The sequence below is a fragment of the Typopeltis vanoorti genome, chromosome 4, assembly GCF_054136105.1.
Source record: "Typopeltis vanoorti isolate ZY-2024b chromosome 4, IOZ_Tvanoo_1.0, whole genome shotgun sequence".
In the NCBI taxonomy this organism is placed as follows: domain Eukaryota; kingdom Metazoa; phylum Arthropoda; class Arachnida; order Uropygi; family Thelyphonidae; genus Typopeltis; species Typopeltis vanoorti.
Window position 1 is genome coordinate 24,318,101 of NC_143552.1, and position 23,940 is coordinate 24,342,040.

At 34.8% G+C, this 23,940-nt stretch overlaps 1 protein-coding gene across 3 annotated transcripts in view; it reads right to left on the reverse strand.

Moving 5' to 3' along the window:
* Positions 1-23,940, reverse strand: part of LOC150107165 (tRNA (uracil-5-)-methyltransferase homolog A-like) — a 424,227-nt gene that overhangs the window by 223,951 nt on the left and 176,336 nt on the right. For all 3 annotated transcript variants that reach the window (XM_090391689.1, XM_090391688.1, XM_090391687.1), the window contains exon 8: positions 15,735-15,881. In XM_090391689.1, the coding sequence (XP_090247815.1) occupies positions 15,735-15,881 (147 nt within the window). The remainder of the gene's footprint in view (positions 1-15,734; positions 15,882-23,940) is intronic.

Sequence of the window (23,940 nt, forward strand, 5' to 3'; positions counted from 1 at the left end):
CCACGTTTTTATTAAAAAAGACTGTTTTTTAAAACTAAACAAAAACAAACCCAACAAGTTTCATTAGCCATTAGACTAACATCTTTAGGGGTAAAGATAACTAACAGTTTAAAGCACAAACTATAAGAAATTACGAAAAAAACAAGTTCATTTGTTGGTATTAAGAACATCAAAAAAGTTCATTAAAAAACGGAATAACAGATCTATACAGTTGTTAATGGGTGCTTAAGGGGCAAAGCTATATAACTGAGAGGAGATCTCCACATAGCCTTTAAAGGAATGCGGAGAACCGACCAGGGCTTCTGACCTAATGTCCAATCCTCACCATCTTGTAGTGCACCCAACAGGGTGCACCACGAGGTCTACCTGGATTCTGAACGAACGAGGATGGGCTGGCAATTTGGGATTTAACTTACCAAATTGTATTTTAATTGGCTTAAACCAAAATACAAAATGATGGTACAGCATGACAAAATTTCATGCTGGCTGAGGCGTCGCCCGGTTAAACATGGCCCCCGTTGTTTTCGCCAGGAAACCAGAGCGAACATCGAAAAGTCAGCTACTGGAACAAATCTGAAAACAAACCCCAACTCAACATCACCAGAGTTAAAGATCAGTACTATCAACATAAGAAGCCTGAATGGCAAAGAAATGGAACTAGCTGAAGAATTAGATAAGCAGATCGACATAATAGGGGTGACTGAAACAAAAAAGACAAAAACTGTCAAGATCTTTCTGAGCAATAAATACAAAATGTTATATTCACACAATAGCAATCAAGGAAAAGGAGTAGCCATAGTATTCAACACAAAACACGAGGCTAATCTTCTTGAATGGCAGGCAGTCTCAAGTAGAGTGATGTGGGCAAATATCAGAATGGGGAACTGGACAATGAGACATATTTGTACCTATGGTCCCACAGAATGTTCTACTAAGGTAGAAGTGGAGGAATTTTTTGTTGCTTTAGAGAAAGCAACTGACACAATGAAAAAGGAAAAGTTGGTCCTTGTTGGGGATCTAAATAGCAGAGTAAGAAATGATTGTCAGACATACAAAAATATTTTGGGAAAATTTGGAGAAAAGAGCAAAGCTAATAATAATGGCAAATACCTGTTGGATTTCTGCTCAGGACATGGACTGGTTATTCCTATCACCATGTCCAACATAAAAATGTGCACAAATTTAAATGGAGAGAAGAGGCAAGGAACAAGAAAAGTCACATTGACTATGTTATTGTTGATAGTGATGTTTTCTCCCTGGTGCAGGACACCAGAGTGTACAGAGGATTTGCAATTGGAAGTGATCACTGTTTATTCTTGAGCAGGATAAAATTGAATTTCATATTGAAAAGAATGACATGTAGGAAAATTTTAAAGCGAATAGACGTCGATCAGCACTCAGATGTGAACTGTAGACTAAAATACACAAAGATTATTGAATTAAAAATGAAAGCGTTTGAGAACAGGAATCAAACCTCGGAGATTCAGTGGCAAATACTGAAGAAAACATTGATTGATTCAGCTAGAGAGGTAAGTGGTGAGGTTGTCTGCAAGGATAGAAAAATCAGAACCCCATGGTGGACACAGGAAGTTAAAGCAGCAGTGAATGAAAAGAAGAAGGCATATCAAAAGTTCCCAGCAAATAAGTCAGCTTGTGCTCTTAGAGAATACAGTGACAAATGTAAGATAGCTAAACACTGTGTAAAACTAGCTAAACAAAAGTCATGGGAAGACTTTGGTAAGAACATAGAAAATAAACATCAAGAAGGTGGCAAGACATTCTGGAGGCTGTTGAAAAAGCTTAGAAATGGAGGAAAGAGAAATTCCTTTTACAGATTTAGAGATGATAAAAATGACATGAAAACTGGAGAAAAAGATAACCTTGATGTATGGAGTAATTACATTGAAAAATTGCTAAATGAAACAATCAATGAGCATGCAGTGGTAAAAAAAACTGAACAGGGATGCAATTAGGAAAACATATCCATACTTGAAGTAGAAAAAAGCCATCAAAAGCCTGAAATGTGGAAAGGCAGTTAGAATAGATGATATTCGACCAGAAATACTCAGGTATGGAGGTATAAAAGTCATACATACTGCATAGTTCAGAAGGCCTGGACAGAGTGACAAATTCCAAATAATTGGAGTAGATCTCTCATAGTACCCATATACAAAAAGGGAAATAAAACTGAATGTGAGAATTACAGAGGTATTTCCCTACTGAATGTTCCTATTAAGATTTACCAAGTATACTCAAGAAACAGTTCAGAAGGATTGTGGAAGGGAAGCTTGGTGAAGAACAAGCTGAATTCAGGCCAGATAGAGGCAGTCAGGATCAGATCTTCACTTTACGATAGATAGCTGAGAAACTATGGGAATATAATAGAGATCTGTGATTAAGTTTTGTAGAAGTACAAAAGGTATATGACTAGCTGCCAAGAGAAAAGATATTCAAAATGCTACAGTTATATGGTGTCAATGGGGCATTATATCAAGCACTACATGTCTTAATTTGAGGTGTAAATCAGCAGTTAGAATTTAAGGAAGTATATGAAGAAGGTTTGATTTTAAATCTGATTTGATATGTACATTACTCCCTCTGTTATTCATTATCTGTCTAGTTCACATTATGAAAGAAAGCGGTATTATACCTGATATCAAAACTGGAGATGTTAATCTCAGCTCTACTTTATGTGGATGATGTTATACTTCTAAATAAATTCGGTACAAGTTTGCAAGACTCCTTGACTAAATTGAATAACTGTTGTAATAGATTTGGTATGAAGGTCAGCAATAACAAGACAAAGACAATGAAAATAGGCAGAAACATTGAAAATATCCACTGCATTGGGAATGGAGAACTTATCAAGTAAAATGTTTCAGCTTCTTAGGCACAATTTTTAGTGAAGATGGTAAGTTAAATATAGAAATAGACAATAGAATCAACAAAGCCTGTATGGTAGAAGTCAACAGAAATAAATTTATATGGAATAAGCAAGAAATTAGTCAAAACATTAAATTAGATGTATACAAGACAGCATTCAAAACCAATTTTAACTTATGGATCTGAGAGCTGAGTCAGAAGTAAAACACTTGACCAAAGACTAGAGACCACAGATATGAGAGTCCTGAGAAAGATTAGAGGCATGAACAGATGGCATCAGTATCAATATCATATTAAAAACGAGGATATTAGGAAAGAACTTAACATTGTTAGCATCGAGGAACGTGTTAGAAGAGCTAATCTCAAGTGGTATGGTCACTTAAACAGAATGGGAAAAGAAAGATTAGCAAAACAAGTGTTTTCTGCTAGGTTAGCAGGAAAAAGACCAAGATGTAGGTGGTTTGATACAGTAAAAAGCACCTTAGAATATAGAAATATAAGATCTGATAGTGTTGGAGTTTGACAGGTAAGAGACTGATTTGGAGGAAAGTTGTAGATTGGAAGTTAGTAATGATGCAAGTTTTTCATATAGTACTATCATATCCTGTACATCCCTTGAGGGTACATATCAGGAATTTGATGATGATGAAATTGATGAGGTTATGTGAACCCATTGGAGAATGACTTGGGGATCAGAACTGAGATGGCTGATGTTCTGTAGATTGAGATGACTTGTGTAAAGTAAGGTTTATCAAATGAATGGGAATAGTGCAATGTGCTGTCATCTACAAAACTGTGTACTGGGTTGGAAGGCAGTCATTGTTATAGAGAAGAAAGAAGGTTGGTGAGACAACAGAACCTTGTGGAACACTGCCATTAGTTGAAGGTGAGAGCATAAGGTACCATCCACCATCACACAAAGTGTGCGTTCAGACAGAAAGCTGGCAATCCAACTGCAGAAGTGATGGGACAGACCAAATGATGCAAGTTTGTTTAGTAAGCCTTTGTGCCAGACCTGATCAAAAGCTTTGGAGATATCAAGTGCAACTATTCCCATCCACTTGAGAATCACAAACATCTCCATGGCATTTTTCCAAAGACATCTGATATATCTAAGCAGATCTCCTGTTGATCAGCAGCGACAGAATCCATACTGTTGGTCGTTAATTAGCTGTTGCCTTCAAGTTAGGGTAGGAGTTGGGAATTGATAATTCTCTCCATTACTTCAGATAGGACTGAGGTGAGTCAGATAGGGCAGCAGTGATTTGTCACCCTTCTTGGGAATGGGTTGAACATAGACCCAATTTCCAGGCTGTGGGATAGATACTAGTGGAGTAAGAGAGCATATACAGGTGACATAGGATAGGAGTCAGTTCTTCTGGTGCAAAAATCTTTAGGACAATTGGAGGAATGCCAGCAGAGCTATTTGTGTCTAATAGCAATGTTCCCTATATCCTTTCTGGCAAAATGATATAAGGGGCATTGTATATTTCTCCAATCATGATATAGCACCACTTATGGAACATCTACTGTTTCTTGGGACCTATCATTAAAAAAAAATAAGAAAGTGGGGGTGGGGATGAGAATATTTTGGGCATGTACGTGTTTCGACAAAAAACAGTTTTGCAAAATTTGTCAAGCTCTATATATGAAAATTCATAGAAGGCAATTTTTCAGGGCATAAAGGCTGAAATTACATAACTTGAAAACAAGAATGCAACTGTTTGCTTAAATTCTTGGAATGCAGATCTCGAATTTACATATCTTTGGGAGTTACAAACAAGCTTTAAGCTTTCAAAACTGGGGTTGACATCTTTTTTTCTTTCTTTTTTTTTTTTTTTTTGAATAAATTTGTAATTTAGTAATATTGGGTGGAATATGTGTTAAATAATACAGTTCCTCAGTTTTACAGGTCAAAAAAAATTTAATGTAATGCAATCAGTTAGTAGGGTTTTGTGTAATGCTAGGCACCACAAATTATCTAGCATCTAAAGACTTTCAAAAACATTCATGGTAGAGGGGATGGGAAAGGAGGGAGAGATAACTGATCAGAACAATGTGTGCTGACAGGAGAGTAGGCACACTATCCACTTGACCAAACAGGCTGGCAAAAACCAACTGTGAAAAGGCAAAGAATTAGATGAAAAAAAAAATAAAAAAATAGTATAAAAAATTAAACCTTTTGGTTTGGGTACATATAACCACGTGTTCTTCATATTAGAGATGCCAATAAATTATATTCTTGGTTTCATCCTTTATCCAAGTGTGAGCAAACAAAGTTTGCACTTGAAGTATTCACGACTGGGATACTTGTATTAGAGGCTAATGACTTCACATTAATTGCGTTAGTGTCCCATAATGCAAGGCACATATCCTTACAGACATGTGTAATGCTATGCATTATGAGTAAGCCCACTACTGACCAGTTTCGACCTTTATTGAGGTCTCATCAGTGGGAACCAGACCCAGAAAAGATACCAGAAGTTCTACTTAAGTTTTGCTACATGTTCCATGCAGCGGAATTTAAGTAGAACTTGATTACAATCTGACATGCTGATATCAAGATATTTTATCTGAATTATTCTATTTATAAGGGAAGAAGAGATATAAATTTGATCTAGAAGGTACCAATACCTTGATTCATGTACATGTAAGCCTGCATATTAGGATTGTGAAGCATATCCCACTTTTGCACCCCTGGAGTGTCCTATTTTGTCTAATGTGGGGTTTTTAATACAATTCCAGTCTCCAACTGCTATGATGTAGTGGGCACCGTAGAAATACGGCTGCAATTCCTGGAAGAATGTTCATCTAACTGTTCCATTGGATGGGGGCGTAACCATTTATGAACCTTATTACACATTCACAGTATTTCCAGTCTATTGTCAAGATTCTCCTTTTTGGATATTACAGAATGACCCAAGGAGGGTGGGAAAGAACTCCTACTCCAGCCCTGTGTAAAATCTAAAAAAGCTCCAATAAGAAAGAAGTGAATAACAATCTGTTAGTTTTTATATCTTTATATCTGCAGAAGAATGTTACTAAGAGAAACAAAAACCTGATATTATGGTGTAGCATAAGTTTCTATATAGCTTCTTGTTTAACTTGCATGTGGAATTCTCGCACATTTAATGAGGTAATGTAGAAAGGAAATGATATGGTTAATGAAGTGTCACTGGTAAGTCATGAACTTCTAGATTTTGGACAAACCTGATGAGGTCTTCAATCTGTGAAGGAACAATTGTGTAACCTGCTTCTTGTAAAATGTTTTCCAGTTTTTTAGTTGCTTTCCATTATCTCAATTTTGTTCCTATCATTCTTGATTTGGAAGCTAGTTATTTTCTTTTCATGTAGATGATAATCGTACTGAGAAAACTTTGAATCAGTAAACTTTATTTTTTCTTTAATTGTATCTCTTGCTTTCCCTTTATTAGCATTAGATGGTTCCTCATAGTTCATAAACTCTTCTGATCCTGAGGAGTCTTCATTTGAAAATCCACAGCATTCTCAATCTTTACATTTTTTTTATTATTTCTTCTTCTTTTAAATTTAGTTCCCCTTTTTAATACATCATTTAATTTATTTTATTTTTTTTTTTATTAATTCATATTTTCTTTTAATGAACTTGTCTGCATACTAAATTGTCTTATATGCTTTTTGTTTGTTTCTTCTCCAGTTTCTTGTATAACAGTTTCATTTGTTTTCATTTTGTCTTGTATCTGTTTTAGTTATTATACTAGGTTCATTATTTATTGGTAATTTCAACTAATGTTGTTCCATCCATATTTGACTGGGAAATTGGTAGTTCTGGATTTTTGGGCTAATTTCTGGCTGATTCGGTCGCACACTTCTTGTGATTTTAATAGTTTGCTTGAAAGCATCATATTAGACTGAATTGGAAGATCTGGGAACTCTTCTTAATGTCTCTCTGATATATGCTGTTGTAATTGGCACCACAAGTGCTCCCATTCTTTCAGCTAAAGTTTTGAAAGGAGAGGTGCTAATGCGATGTTCAGAACTTCAGCATTTCTGACAGGGTTTGAGACACTGATTAGTGAATATGTCGAATCTCCATACAATTGAAACATTTAGTAGCTTTCAGGCAGTTGCCTCCCAAGTAATCATATGAACTACAGTGCAGGCACTGCCTCTGTATTCCAGGATAGTTCATCATAACTCGAGTTATACCGATGTTGCCAAATTTTGGCAACATCGGTATAACTTGTAACTGGTATGTTGTTGTTGTCAGCCTGTAGAATCCCACTACTGGGCAAAGACTATTCCCCCATGCTATTCCATTCAGCTCTATTTTGGGCTGTGCTCGACCAGGTTGGTTCTGCTATTATAAGTTCATCTCACCATTTGGTCTTCTGTCTATCTCTACTTCTCTTTCCCTCTCTAGGTATCTAGTAAGTGGTGAGTTCATCCCATGTATCATCTTGTTTTCTCATCAAGTGTCCTGCCCATTTCCATTTTAGAGATTTTGCTGTTCTTATGACATTAGTGACTTTTGTTTTCTGTCTTATTTCTAGGGCTCTTATTTTTTCTATCCTTTAGATGTTTAACATACTTCTTTCCATTGCTCTTTGGCATGTTCTTAGCTTGGTCGCTTGTTTGGTTGTTAGTGATCATGTTTGTGATCCATAGGTAAGAATGGATAGTATGATCATATTATGAAATTTGCATTTTAGGCTGATTGGTAGGTCTCCCTTCTTCACTCTTTTAAACTCCAATAGCTCCTCCAAGTATTGCTGATTCTGGCATCTGTTTCTTTTTTCCATCCTGTTTTTAAATAATATTATCTGGCCCAAATATTTAAAATCTTCTTTGTAACTTATTATTCTGTTTTCAACAGTTATTGGAATTTCTGTGTGGTTAGTCATTAGTCTAGATTTGCTGTAGTTTATGTTTAATCCATATGCTTTACTTTTATTACTTAGATCTCTAATAACTGTTTCCAGTTCTGAGTTGTTTCCGTAGAAGAGTTTTATTTCATCGGCAAATCTAAGATTGCATAAATTTTTGCCTAAGATGTTTAAATCAATTATCAAAGTTCAGTTCTCTAAATAACATTTCCAACGATGAAGTGAATAGATTGGATGTTATTGTGTCTCCCTGTTTAACTCCTCTTCCTAGGCTGACAGATGGTCCTGTTGTCTCAAGTTTGATTTCTGATGTGCTACTATTATAAACATTTTTTTAATATTTTTATATATATTTTCTATACCTTGATTTTGGAGTCACAGGAACAGTGGCTTGTGTTCTATTGAGTCGAATGCTTTCTGGAAGTCTATAAATGCTATGTATACAGGCTTATTATATTCTTGATATTTTTCAATAATTTGGTTAGTACGTAGATGATCAATAGTTGAAAACCTTTTCTAAATCCTGCTTGTTCATATGGTTGGTTCTGATTTAGTTGGCTTGTAATTCTATTTTGGATAATCCTAATAAATATTTTATAATTATGTGAGATGAGACTTATAGGTCATTAGTTGCTTATATTTGATCTATCACTCTTCTTATGAAGTAGTCTTACTTCTAAGTTTAACCACAGCCTTGGTACTGTTTCTGTATGTAAGATGTCATTGTATAGTTTGAGAAGTTCTGGTAATAGTTCCACAAGTCATATTTTGAAGAATTCTGCTGGAATATGATCACTGCCTTGTGTTTTTACCATTTTTCATTTGTTGACTGCCTGGTCCATTCAAGTAATCAGGCTATTTGCCTGATTACTTGAATATAATTTGTGGTAGAATTTTGTAGCTGTTTTGAGAATTTTGGATCTGTTATTTGTTTTATGACTAATTTCATCTACTAAGGAAGGGACACAGGATTTGCCATTTTTTGCTGTTTTAAAAACATGCCTTGCTCTAGGGTTTGATTTTATTTATGTTGAAATTCCTTAGATCTTTTCTAATTTCTCATTTGACAAATGTGTTTAGTTCAACAAACCATTTTATTTTATATTAATTGGAACCTTATTTTTTTTAAATAGTTCTCTTTGTTTTATTAAGTTTTTGGTACTGTCAGTTATTTTTGACTCTTTATTTCTCTTGTTGCTACTTGGTGGTTGGCATTTTGCAAAGCACTTGAGTATTATTTAATCTGGTTGATTTTTGAGTTGTTAATATTTGCTTAAGTTGTGTCTAAATTTCTTCTGATTTCTTTGTAGATCTTGAACCCCTGGTTGTCTGTTTCTGAACCAATTATTCTGTTTTTGGTTTTTTGGAACCAGAAGGTTCCTCTTATTAATCTAGGATCTGAATTAAAGTTGAAATTGTCAAGAACTTCAGAGTTATATAGATGAAGTGAATCTTTTATGAATGTATAGTCTATTTCATTTCTTATTTTTCTGTTCGGTGTCCATCTTCTTTTTTCTCTTTTCCTAAAGAAGAAATTTCCAATTTTCAGCTGGTGGTTAAAGGCGAATTGTAGGAGTCATCGTCCTCTGTCATTGTTCCTTTTCTGGCTGTCATGGTTTCCAAGAACTAAATCTTCTGCCTTTTGTTGCTTAGCGCCTACCTGGGCATTAAAGTCTCTCATTATGATGACCTGGGAGTTGTGAGGTGTTATTGCTATTGCAGGTTCATCATAGAACTCCTCTATTTTTACCCAATCATAGTTTGTGGTTGGAGCATAAACCTGTATTATTGTTAGTGATTTGTTTTTTCCTAATTCTAACTTTAAAGAGGGAATTCTGCTTGTCTAACTTTTAAATTTTGCAATATGCTTTTTCCATTTGCTCTTAATTAAGAAACTGACTCCATTAAGTTCATTTTCATCTTCATTATGGTAAAATAGAAGGCCACTGTCTCTTTTGATAATTTTTTCGGTGTCACATCTCACCTCTGAAAGTCCAATGATGTCCCAGTTGATTTTACCAGATCTTCTTCTAGTTCTACTAATCTATCCTCTGATTGTAATGTACAGACATTCAATGAGGCGATTTTTATTGTATTCATTTTAGTGGTAGATTTAATTATAGTTTTAGTAAACGTTCACGTGATGGTTTTTCCCATCACCCAGTTCTTTTATCATTAGCGGACCTCCCTTAAGGGTTTCAGTTCACATCTTCATTTGCCTGGGCGAGATTCGTCAAAATCGGTAATATCCTTTTCAGCCTTGGAACAGTGTCGCTTTTCTTTTTTCTCTTTGCCATGAAACATGTTTTTGTTTTTTTTGGTGGGAGGGGTCTAATCTCCCACACTGACTGGGTGGTTTGGAAGATAAAAAAATTTGGTATGGTGCCTTCATATCCATTGTGAAGGTGACCTCATCAGAAAACCAGTTTGGATCTTCACCTGATATACCCTTTCACATGTTACTGATTTTACTCCATTTCGAGAATGTCTGGATAAATATTTGATTACTGTTTTCTATATATTCCATTGGATATCTTTTGGATTTTTGCTGTTTTAACCTGCTTCCCACCATTATGAGAATTAATGTGCTGCCTTTGAATGCAAAACCCTGTAACAGTTTATCCCTTGTTTCCACATCTTTAACTACAATTAAATATTTCCTTCCATCTTCCATCGTACAGCATGAAGAATAAATCTTACTAGCCTCAACTATTTTTTTTAAAAACCTTATTCACCTGTCTCGCATCTTTAGATCCTGGATTTTCAATTCCTAGATATTGTACCTTTAAAAGAATTGGTACCATTATCTCAGGGGAGAAAAGACTAAAACCTCTGCATTTGATTGTAAGAGAAAAAAAACCTTTCAGTTGTAACACTGAAAATTAAATTATTCCATGATATAGAAACAATTCTACACTACCAGCAAATGCCATATTTGGGCTACTACAAAATGGCGGCCATGATACAGCCAAAAGTAATTTCATAATGCAGATAATAACTGCACTACCAGCAATCTTAATATTTACTTTAAAAAAAAGCTAGTGCAGTGAAACCACCACTAGTACCAGTAAAATAAAATAAAAGTGAAAAACAAAGGAAAGAAAACCAAAGTACTTATCTTGCCGAAATCCAAGATGTCATCAATTGGACCAGACCGAGAAGAGATATCAAGGTTGAAGTAATGCAGAAGTCATATATTTCCCATACAGAAGTAGTCAAAAGGTGTCATATCTTATGACTAAAATACTCTGGATGAGAGATAGATGTTGAAAGTTTCTTCACTTATTATACTATAAATTAAAGATGTCAAGAAATTACATTCTTCGTTTCATCCTTTATCCAAGTGTAAGCAAACAAGGTCTGCGTGTGAAGTGACATCATGACTGAGCTAGTTGTATATAGAGGCTAATGACTTCACATCAACTGCCTTAGTATCCTATAATGCAAGGTACATATCCTTATGAAGATGTATAATGCTATGCATTATGAGAAGGGCCACTACCCAGACCTGTTTTGATCTTTACTGAGATCTCATCAGTGGGAGTCAGTACCAGATGATATACCAAATTGAAGTAATGCAGAAGTCATATATTTCACATATACAAGTAGTCGAAAGGTGTCACCCACCTTATTACTAAGACACTCAGGATTAGAGATAGATGCTGAAAGTTTGTTCACTTGGTTATACTATAAATTAAAGATGCCAAGAAACTACATTTTTCATTTCATCTTTTATCCAAGTCTTCAAGTATCAAAATATTTTCATATTTTGGGTAGTGACCCTTCTCATAATGCACAGCATTATACATGCCTATATGGATATGTACCTTGCATTATGGTATACTAAGGCAATTGATGTAAAGGTATAAGCCTTTAGATAAAAGTAGCCCAGTTGTGAAGTTGCTTCATAACATGTTCTTGATTTAAAACTTGACAAACTTTCTAGTTTCTTTTTCAGACTGAATTGTTTATGGTGCATTTACTTTCAATAACAACTAAGAACAATCCACATAAATACATTAATGTTATCTTTTTAATATTATTAAATCTGCTAACAAATGTCAGTTTCTTTTAAATTTTTAATATAATTGTACCACTAATATCATCAGTTTTTTCCCTAAGAATTCTATCTAGGTCTCTACACGTTGATCTACTGTGTTATTTCTAACACAACTCAAATCCAAACGTTCAAAATGGTCTAAACACTGTCTTGTATCCTGCTAGTTAAGTATTTGAATTTAAATTTATTCAGTGATTCAGCACCATACCAGTTATGATTATTCTATGCATTTTTTAATTAAATATTTTCATATGTAATTAACCATTGTCATTACAAATTGTGTATATAATTGAAATGTTTTGACTATTCTATAGATGCTTCGATAAGAATGAATTTGTTTTTTTCCTGATTTCCTGATTTTGTTGCCTGATTTCACTTTTGTATTTTTATTGTTGGTTTTTACAGAAAATTCTAATTAAGGGAATAAGCTTTCAAATTAAATTTATTTAGGTTGATATATTTCTCACTTTATTTTTAATCAATCCCAATTATGAATGGTTGTTGTAAACATTTAGGTTTACAAAATATTATATTTTATATATAAATCATTAAAAAAGATGAAATAATTGAAACGATTTGGCTGTTCTATGGGTGCTCTGATGAGAATGAATTTGATCTTTTCATGTTCCTGCCTATTTTCACCGCTTTTTTTTTTTTTGGTCAAATATTGCCAGCAAAGGTTGGTCGATTGGTAGAGCCTCTGATACTAATGGCTCAGTTAAGTAAGTTTCAGCGCGGTTAGTAGTTGGAAGGTGATCAATCGTTCGATGCTGTTGGCACACTCCCTCGATGAGTCTTTGGACTCCCTGGAGGTGTCAAATAATAAAAAAAAAAAAATATTAAATAGTTTCATACCATATAAAAATATTTAATTTTCATACCATATTTTCTCTTTGATCTTAATTGATCTTTGATATCTTATAAGTCCAGTACTGAAGGTAGATAGATGGAATTTATTTAGAAGCATAACATCATATGCATAAAGGAAACAGCAGCGTTGATAACTCAAATTTTGACATTTTCATAATATGATTGATAGAAACAATGAATGTTAGTAGGAATATGCCCTTGTCTTACACCTGATTTTATATGAAATCATCTTCCTGTACATTCTTCATTCTAACTGCTGATTATATAAAATTTATATAAAATCCCATTTACACTACATGTAACTGCAAAGTTTTTAACATTTCTTATACCAATTTAACATAAGTGTTTCCACATCATATGCCATTTCTAAATCTATAAAACATCAATACAGATTCAAGTTATACTGCCAAAATTTCATGACTATTCATCTTAAAAATAATCTGGTTTTGACATTCTTATTCCTGTTATTATGGGGTGCTTAAGGGTCAAAGCTGTATAACTGAGAGGAGACCTCCACATAGCCTTTAAAGGAATGCGGAGAACCGACCAGGGCTTCTGACCTAATGTCCAATCCTCACCTTCTCGTGGTGCACCCTGTTGGGTATCTACTTTGATACTGAACGAACGAGGATGGGCTGGCAATTTGGGATTTAGCTGACCAAATTGTATTCTTATTGGTTAAACCAAAATAAAAAATGATGGTACAACATGACAAAATTTCATGCCGGCTGGGGCGTCGCCTGGTTAAACAAGGCCCCCGTTGTTTTCGCCAGGGAACCAGGGCGAACAGCGAAAAGTCAGCTACTGGAACAAATCTGAAAACAAACCCCAACTCAACATCACCAGAGTTAAAGATCGGTACTATCAACGTAAGAAGCCTGAATGGCAAAGATGTGGAGCTAGCTGAGGAATTAGATAAGTACCAGATCGACATAATAGGGGTGACTGAAACAAAAAAGACCAAAACTTGGTGAGATCTTTCTGAGCAATAAATACAAAATGTTATATTCAGGCAATAACAATCAAGGAAAAGAAGGAGTAGCCATAGTATTCAACACAAAATACGAGGCTAATCTTCTTGAATGGCAGTCAGTCTCAAGTAGAGTAATGTGGGCAAATATGAGAATGGGGAACTGGACAATGAGACTTATTTGTGCCTATGGTCCCACAGAAGGTTCTACTAAGGTAGAAGTGGAGGAATTTTTTGAGGCTTTAGAAAAAGCAACTGACACAATGAAAAAGGAAAAGTTGGTCCTTGTTGGGGATCTAAATAGTAGAGTAGGAAATGATTGTGAGACATACAAAAATATTTTGGGAAAATTTGGAGAAAAGAGCAAAGCTAATAATAATGGCAAATATCTGTGGGATTTCTGCTCAGGACATGGACTGGTTATTACTAACACCATGTTCCAACATAAAAATGTGCACAAATTCACATGGAGAGAAGAGGCTAGGAATAAGAAAAGTCTCATTGACTATGTTATTGTTGATAGTGATGTTTTCTCCCTGGTGCAGGACACCAGAGTGTACAGAGGATTTGAAATTGGAAGTGATCACTATTTAGTCTTGAGCAGGATAAAATTGAATTTCATATTGAAAAGAATAACATGTAAGAAAGTTTTAAAGCGAATAAAAGTTGAGCAGCTCTCAGATGTAAACTGTAGACTAAAATACAGAAATATTATTGAAAAGAAAATGAAAGAGTTTGAGAACAGGAATCAAACCTTGGAGATTCAGTGGCAAACTCTGAAGGAAACATTGATTGATTCTGCCAGAGAGGCATGTGGTGAGGTTGTGTGCAAAGATAAAAAAAATCAGAACTACCTGGTGGACACAGGAAGTTAAAGAGGCAGTGAAGGAAAAGAAGAAAGCATATCAAAAGTTCCTGGAAAATAAGTCAGCTTTTACTCTTACAGAATACAGAGACAAATGTAAGAAAGCTAAACAGTGTGTAAAACTAGCTAAACAAAAGTCATGGGAGGACTTTGGCAAGAATACAGAAAATAAATATCAAGAAGGTGGCAAAATATTCTGGAGGTTGTTGAAGAAGCTTAGGAATGGAGGAAAGAGTGCTGTAAAAGGAATTAGAGATGATAAAGGTGAAATGAAAACAGGAGAAAAAGATATCCTTGAAGTATGGAGTAATTACTTTGAAAAACTGCTAAATGAAACAAGCAGTGATGACAGCACAGTGATAAAAAACACTGACCAGGCATGCAGTCAGGAATACATATCCATACTTGAAGTAGAAAAAGCCATCAAAGGCTTGAAATGTGGAAAGGCAGCAGGAGTAGATGATATTCGACCAGAAATGCTGAAGTATGGTGGTATAAGAGTCTTACAGTGGCTGCACTGCATAGTTCAGAAAGCCTGGACAGAGGGACGAATTCCTGATGATTGGAGTAGAGCTCTCATAGTATCCATATATAAAAAGGGAAATAAAACTGAATGTGAGAATTACAGAGGTATTTCCCTACTGAGTGTTTCTGGCAAGATCTATGCAAGTATACTTGAGAAACGGTTGAGAAGAATTGTGGAAGAAAAGCTTGGTGAAGAACAAGCTGGATTCAGGCCAAATAGAGGCTGTCAGGATCAGATCTTCACTTTACGACAAATAGTCGAGAAAGCATGGGAATATAACAAAGATCTGTATTTAAGTTTTGTCGATTTGGAAAAGGCATATGACAAGGTGCCAAGAGAGAAGCTATTCAATACGCTACAGTTATATGGTGTCAATGGGGCATTATATCAAGCAATACTTAGTCTTTATTTGAGTTGTAAGTCAGCAGTTAGAATTGAAGGAAGTAGAGGAAGATGGTTTAATATTAAATCTGGTGTAACACAAGGATGTACATTATCCCCTCTGTTAGCAAATAACCATTGATAATAATGATAATACCTGAAGACTGACAATTTTACATATTTAGTGAGTCATACTTTGGCATATTAAATGAAAATAGAATGGAATAAAAGTTTAAATATTGTACAGAGTGTAATCTGGCTCAGTGGATAATGCAGCATATACAAAAAAACTTATGCAGTTCAAGTATTCCTACCTTAGACATATTTTGTGGATGCATGATAATAATTAAAAGGATGTCTCTGTTTCTGGTAACACGTACAGTGAGTTGTCTCCAATAACCTTGGTGGGTTTCAGGATTATAAACATCCTTATCTGATGCTTGCACATACTGTTGAAAAGCCTTAAAATGTTAAAAATATATTTATTACATTATAGCATAAATCAGCTATCAGCTTAGAGAAAATCAAAACAGCAAAAAAACCTAATAGAAAACAAATTCATTTTTGATGTACTTACTTTCATGAAATATATGTTACCCAAAAATTTCCATAACATAAAAAATACATTAAAGAATTGGAGAATTTCTTTAGTTCATTTATATATCATGCAAAATTAATTCTCTTTTAAGAAAATCTCTATCTTTTAAAAAGTGAACAATGCCAAACAACATTTTATTTTCATTGCAAAAAAAATCAATCAGAAATATAAAATATATAGAAAACAATAATCAGCAAAACTAATTCCAGGCATTTTGAAAACTGATCAGGTTACTTGCTATTCTGCCTTAAACTAAGATACTATAAGTAGATGCACAGTAAAATTATTCTGATGTTAAAACACAAAATATTTAAGAATGAAAACCTTCAACCCCACAGGAAACTAAATAACTAAGCATTGGCACAAACAACGATAAGCTATTGGAAATTTCTTTTCCACTTGGTTAGACTATAATAAATTTAGTTTAATCCTTTATCCAAGTGTAAGCAAACAAAGTTTGCGCCTTAAGTATCTTCAGGACTGAGGCAACTCGTAGTAAAGATGGACCAAGCTCTCATCACTCCTTGTCTCAATATCTCCCATAATGCAAAGCACATCTCCTTGCAGACAGGTATAATGCTATGCATTAAGGGAAGGACCACAACCCAGACCGGTCTTGGCTCCCACTGACAAGACCTCAATAAAGGTCGAAACCGGTCTGGGTAGTGGCCCTTCCCTTAATGCATAGCATTATACATATCCACAAGGAGTGATGAGAGCTTGGTCCACCTTTACTACGAGTTGCCACAGTCCTGAAGATACTTCAGGCGCAAACTTTGTTTGCTTATACTTGGATAAAGGATTAAACTAAATTAATTATAAACGATAAGCTAATTATTCAAGGTAAGTGTCTGAGATTGTATACTTAATTACTGGAATCTTTTCACAGACTAAAATGAAAGATTTATATATTTTTAAAATGCATGATTAAAACAAAAATTCTTATTCATGCTATCAGAATTTCCAACACCTTTAACACAGAATTCTTCAGAAACTGTTGTTGATGCTGAAAACTGCTTGTATGGATGAACTTGGTATAGTCTGATCACATAAGTGAGAGCTCTCATTGGCAGACTGCCAAGAAGAATCAATTCATGTTGAAGGGGAGAAAGAAATAAGGAGATGAATGAATTGGTCAACAACATGTGAAATCATGTGCTTTATAGGTAAAATTTTCCAACTGTTATACAAGCAAAATAGTTTCCACTTTAAAAACTACAATGATCATAAAAAGAAGTTAATTTTCCAACGTGTAATAATAAACAACTTATCCCACAATACGGATTGATTACCCTATTATTGGAAGATTCTCCTTCTGTTGACATGCGCAGAAGTGTCAAAGGGTCTCGTATCTGTGGGCATACTATACTCTTCTTAAGCAATCTATGTTCATTGTTGATATCACATCTAGACAGACTGGACTTCACTACTTCACCATATCAGGTATAATCCTGTTGTTTGCTGTTTCTCAAGTGAGTGATCACTTTGATCTAAAAGAGGTTATATATCATGGTACATTGTGTAAATCAAGGAACTTGTCTGCCCTTGGTGGTGGTGAACTAGAACTTTTTCAATATTCTGGCAGCTCACTAGGAATTATATGAGACTTGGAACCCTTCTCTCAACAGTAGCACAGGGAGATAATGTAACTGACTATACAATTTTAGAAGTTGATCAAAGACTGGAGACAACAGATATCAGTGTTCTTAAAAAGATTAGCAAAGTGAACAGATAACATCAATGGCAGAATTATATTAAAAACAAGCATATTAGGAAAGGACTTGACATTGTTAGCATTCAGAAATGTGTGAGCAGAACTAATCTCAGGTGGTATGGTCACTTAGAATGGGAGAGGAATGGTTAGCAAAACAAGTGTGTTCAGCAGAAAAATACCCAGAGGAAGACTGAGATTTAGGCTGGATGATACCATCAGAAGTACCTTACAAGACCAAAATATAAGATGTGATGTTATCATATTCTGTACACTTACCTGAGCTATACACCAGAAATTTGATCTTTACTGAACACTTTTGCTTAAATAGCTAAAACATGTCACCTGCACTCAAAGTTCTTCGTTGAGAATGCAGTTAATGTTTCCCATGTTCAAAATTTATTTTCATAGTTTTCATCCTTTTACTGCTGATGTTCATAATAAACTTGTTACAGCAGTTATTCATTTAAGTATAAAGATCACTGAAGACCTGGACTCGATTTATTTAACATTATAATATTATATGCATAAAGTATATTTTATTATTATTAAAAGATATCTCAAGGGAGTTGGTGACTCATTGAGGGAGGTCACATATTACAAGCACCAGCTGTCATACTTGTTCTTGAATTCATTCACACTGCTTGCACGCACACTCAACAGCCAATTGCAATCCATTCCAATCATGCACCAATCTATTAGAGAGAAATCTAGGTCTCGCCCCCTTCTTGGCAGCATTCATTCTCAACTTCCAAGGATGCCCCTCATAAAATGAAAAATTCCACTAAATGAAATAATGTATCACTCTTTCAACAATTTTGGAAAATTTTCAGAAAGTCTCAATCATATCACCCGTCTTTTTCAAGTCTTGATATCATTTTTAACACCCTTCTTTGCACTCTCTCCACTGTAACAATCATAACTGAAGCTAGGAGACCAGACCTGCTCACAATAGTAGAAGTGAGATGTTATCAAGGCATTGTAAAGAGGCAAAATGACTTCCTTATCTTTATATGTCAAAGTTCGTTACAGCATTTCAATTATCTTTTGAGTTGCATTTGTAATCTTTGCTATATGGCTCCTGAACTTCAACTTCCTATCTACTAACAATCCAAGATGTCTAGCCTGATCAGTTTCTTCTAGCATAATTCATCAATATAATACGATATTGGATATCTAATCACACCAGAGTGCATTGACTTTACATTTACTGACATTGAATTGACATCCATTTTCACATCCATCCACAATTCCAGTCTATTCAAATCATTCTGCAGATACTGCATATTAGTCACATTCCTGATTACCATGCCTATCCTTGAATCAATAGCAAATAGCAATATGTCACCATTATGTCATTATTCTACACATTTCTACACATTATGTCACCAGTCAAATCAGTCCCAATGTTATAATGTACAGACTGAATAACAGTGTACCAATGGCTGACACTTATGGTACACCATTGATTACCTTAAATCTTGAAGACTCACATCTCCCATATACCACTCTTTTGATATCTGTCAAGTCAGCCATCCTTTCATCAATACTAATATTTTATAATCCAATCCCATATGCTGTCAAAAGCACTAGCAAAATCCAAAAGTATCACAGTGTATCATTTCCCTTTTCTAGCTCCATGGTAACATTATTACAGAATGTGAGCAAGTTGCTAAAACATGACCTTCCCTTGGTAAACACATGCTGTTCATTGCAAAGTGTGCAATGGAATTACCATACATTCTTCCCAGGAGGATGGAACCTCTTTGCCCACGCCTTCCTTTAGGCTGTCCATTTTGTGGAACAAAGTGGGATGGAAAATCGAAGACACTGAAAACTACATATACTGCACTCTTACGACCTACAATGTAATATGCCTCATCAATCTGGGCTCCAGCTTCTACTAGCTCAAAAGTAAAACTTGACAGAGTACAATCAAGAGCAGCAAAAATTATTATGGATACAGTCTCATCCACAAATAATTTAAAAGCTCAACAAGAGTGTGGACTTCACATATTAGAAGACAGAAGAAAACTCTGCACAGTTAAATTCACTAACAGAATCAGGAGCCAACAACAGGATCACATCTCACATAGGACTTTCCATGCCTGGACAAGAAAATCTAGACTAAGGAGATCATCCACTTTACAATACGATCAAAAAATTAGAAAACAGATCAACTTAGAACACCTGTCCATTGAAATAAGCAAAGAGTCATTCCTTTCCACTATTCTACCAAAAAACACAATGATAAACTTAAATCTAGAACCTTGTTCAAAAAAGGACTCGACATTATACATCACTTAAATAATCTAAACCATGTCATTGCCTACACTGATGGATCATCTGATGAAGCACTCAACCAAGGAGGTTCAGTGGTTTTTCTAACTCTACCTGGAAACAAGGAAATACAAATCAAAACTACAGCTGGCAAAATAGCTTCAAGCTTCACTTGTGAATTAACAGCCATACTAACAGCTGTCAAGTTCTATCTCTCTAATCCAGTAAGAAACATTACAGAAGGAATAACCATCTACAGTGACTCTAAATCTGCACTTAAAAGCATTAAAAGCACTTAGAAGCATTAAAAAAATGGAAAAACAAAACTCACACAGGAAATTTCTAAATCACTTAGGGAACTGAACAACGTAGATCCGAATATAAATTAAATTATACTTTAATAAATATCTCTGATATTTCGGCCATTTTCAAAAGGAACTTACAAAAAAGGCACGTGCACGCAGGCACTACAACACAGTAACTGAGAATGAAGATATGAAGCTATCGTTCCATGAACAATTAACGATGTTAAATTTGAAAAATAAGAACTGTATACTGCAATGGATATCGGTCCATGTAAATATTGAAGGCAATGAAAGTCTAGCCAAAGAAGCAAAACATTTACCTCAAAAATTACACCCACTATCACTAACTGATGCTAACTTTGTCACCAAACTAAGATTGGCAAAACAAACACTCAAGAAGAAGAATGAAATCAGTGAAATTAATGAAAACAGAGAAATAACCACAATCATCACCACACTAAGGAAGGAACATTTTAAAGGCATGAAAATTCAGCCAGACGGCAGTAGGAGCTATGAAGCATGCAAGAACTGTCCAGGAGTTGAACTAACACCTGCCCATATCTATTATTGTCCAGCAATTGCTGCTGCTCTACAGAAAATTGACAATAATCCTAGAGAAAAGCTCTACTCCATCAAAGTTCAACAGATTGCCAAAGCACTTCTACAGTTCCACAGTCATATTTAATAGCTCTTCAAGGGACTTGATGACGACAACAACAACATCTGTGATTGTAAAAGGCTAAAAATTGAGATGAGATTTATTATTAAGGAAATGATTGATTGATCAGTATTTTTTTTTATTAAATAATAAATTGATTTGATAGCATTAATTAGTATTTAGAACACAGGAGCCTCAAATAGGTTGCGCTTGGGGCCCTCCAAGTGCTTGACCCACCACTGGAGATACCATCTGGATGAAGGAACTAATTAGTATTGTTGAGATCATATAGGATTTTCTGATGTCTTTCAGATGTACAATCAGAGACAGCTTGCTGTGAGGACATTATCGTATAGTGGAGGAAATTGGTGTTGGCTGTCTACACAAGAGTTAAAAGACAAGATTAATGTCAAGAGAACTAAAATGTGGAAAGGCAGAAGGAAATAGATGAAATACCTGCAGAATTCCTGAAACAACTTCAGAAGAAAGGAACTGAAGAAAAAACCAAAATAATAAATTTAATTTATAACAAAGGATAACTACCAAAAGATTTTATGACCTTAATATTTATACCTATACCAAAGAAAAGTAATGCAGTGAACTGCAAGGATTTTAAAACAATAAGCCTCATTTCCCATACATCAAAAATACTTATGAGAATCTTAACATGAAAAATTGCATCTAAAGTGGAAGAATTCCTTGGAGAAGATCAGTTTCGTTTCAGGAAGGGTGGGGAAACAAGAGATGCGATTGGACTGTTAAGAAGAGTACCATATATTATCGCGTACAATGTGATCCATGTATAATGTGAACTAGAAATTTTGTTTGAAAACTAGCCCTAAAATGCCATGTCAATGTATAATGCGAACTGTTAATCTTGTTCCATAACATTATAAATAATACAATACGAATTAACAAAAGAAATATTTATTTTAAAACAAAATGTCAAAATCCTTTAAATTCTTCTTCATCTTTTGGGTCATCAAACATTTCATTTATAAATTCATCGGTAGGGATTGCGTCATCAGTGTAGCAGTTGTCGTCATAGTCTTCATGCTCTCCATTTTGTTGTGTGTCATCCTCGCTTTCATATATGATGTGATCTTTGGATCCATCTATTGAATTACTTATTCCACATTTAAGAAATGAGAGTTGAATCATTTCAGTGTTATCTTTAAGTTCCATAAATCTGTAGCACCACCCAGGCGAAGCAAGAAAAGATGAAATACATGGTGTGTCCTTGAATTTACCATTCTTGAGTTGTAGAGCTAGAAAACGAATTGCATTTCTTGTTACTATAATGCCATCTTGTCGTCGCATCAAAATCCATTCATTTAGCTCTTCTTCAAGTTCTGGAAAGGATGCTACATCTCCACGACAGGCACATTTCGTTTTGGGGATTTTTTCAAGACTGTCTTTTTGCTTACGTCAAAGTCTAATATTACTCTCTGCTACACCAAATTCTCTCATAGCAACACTGTTATTATGTTCTTCTGCAAACTGCACGACACCCAATTTAAATCCTGCTTCAAAAGATGAACGTTTACGTTTCTGTTGGCTCATTTTCAGGCTAGGTTTGTTTAACGAATAATATTTAAAATGAACTGTGGTTAAACCGATATACCTAACTGTGCTCTATCTATCTCACTGTGCTCTATCATTCGGCAACAGAGCGCGCATCGCATCCGCACATAAAGCCAGTAATATAAGTAGCTTTATGCGTAGATACGATGCGCGCTCGGTCGCCAAATGCGAGTGGATCAAGTAGATTTAGTTGGATAGGCATTAGGTAGTATATATTGTGTGTGCAAGTCTAATAAGATGTTATATTTTTTAGGATCCGCATATAATGCGAACTCCTAACTTTAAGTAGTATTTTTTACCATAAATTTTTCGCATTATATGCGATAATATACGCTAAGTGAAAGAAGTCTGGAAGCGAATAAAGAAGTTAATATCTGTTATATAGATTTTGAAAAAGCTTTTGACTTCGTAAAATGGGATAAGATGGTGGAAGTAATGGAAAAAATTGGTATAGATTGGAAAGACAGAAGGCTAATTATTTCACTATATATATATATATGGGACAAACTGCCATGGTGAGAGACATATATGGTACAACAGAACCAGGTATCACTGGACGAGGAGTAAGACAAGGCTGTTCTCTGTCACCAATTTTGTTTAACATGTATTCTGAAGCAATGTTTAAAGAAGCACTGGAGAATTTGGAAGAAGGAATAAAGATTGGAGGTAGACAGATATTTACAATAAGATAAGCAGATGACAAGGCATTATTATCAAATACTGAAACAAGACTACAACACCTGTTGAACAGATTACTGGAATCCTGTATCAATTATGGAATGAAAATTAACATCAGAAAAATAAAGGTAATGAAAATAGCAAGGAAAGAGGCAAATATGGATATCAGAATAAATGAGGAAAAATTGAATCAAGTAAAGACATTTAAATATCTAGGAAGTGTTATTAGCAGTGATGGAAGATGTAAAAGTTACATAAATAGCGATGGAAAGAGATGCCTTTAATGGAAAATGGAATTTATTCAGAAGTAAAATGGATAGAAACCTAAAGAAAAGACTAATAAAATGTTATGTGAGGAGTGTTGCCCTCTATGCAGCTGAAACTTGGACATTGAAGAAAGAAGAAATTAAGATTTTGGAAACCTTTGAGATGTGGATTTGGAGAAGGATGGAAAAAATCAAATGGACAGATAAAATAACTAATGAAGAGGTCTTTAAAAGAGTAGAAGAAAAAAGAAGAAAGAAGGAGGATAAAAAGAAGCAAGGGAAACTGGATCGGACATATTCTGAGAGGAAATGGAATCATTGGAGATGCCATCGAAGGAAAAATAGACGGAAAAAGACCCAGAGGAAGAGTAAAGAAAACAATGCTAGATGACATGCTGAATGGAGACAGGTACACAAACTTGAAAGAGAAGGCTCAGAAT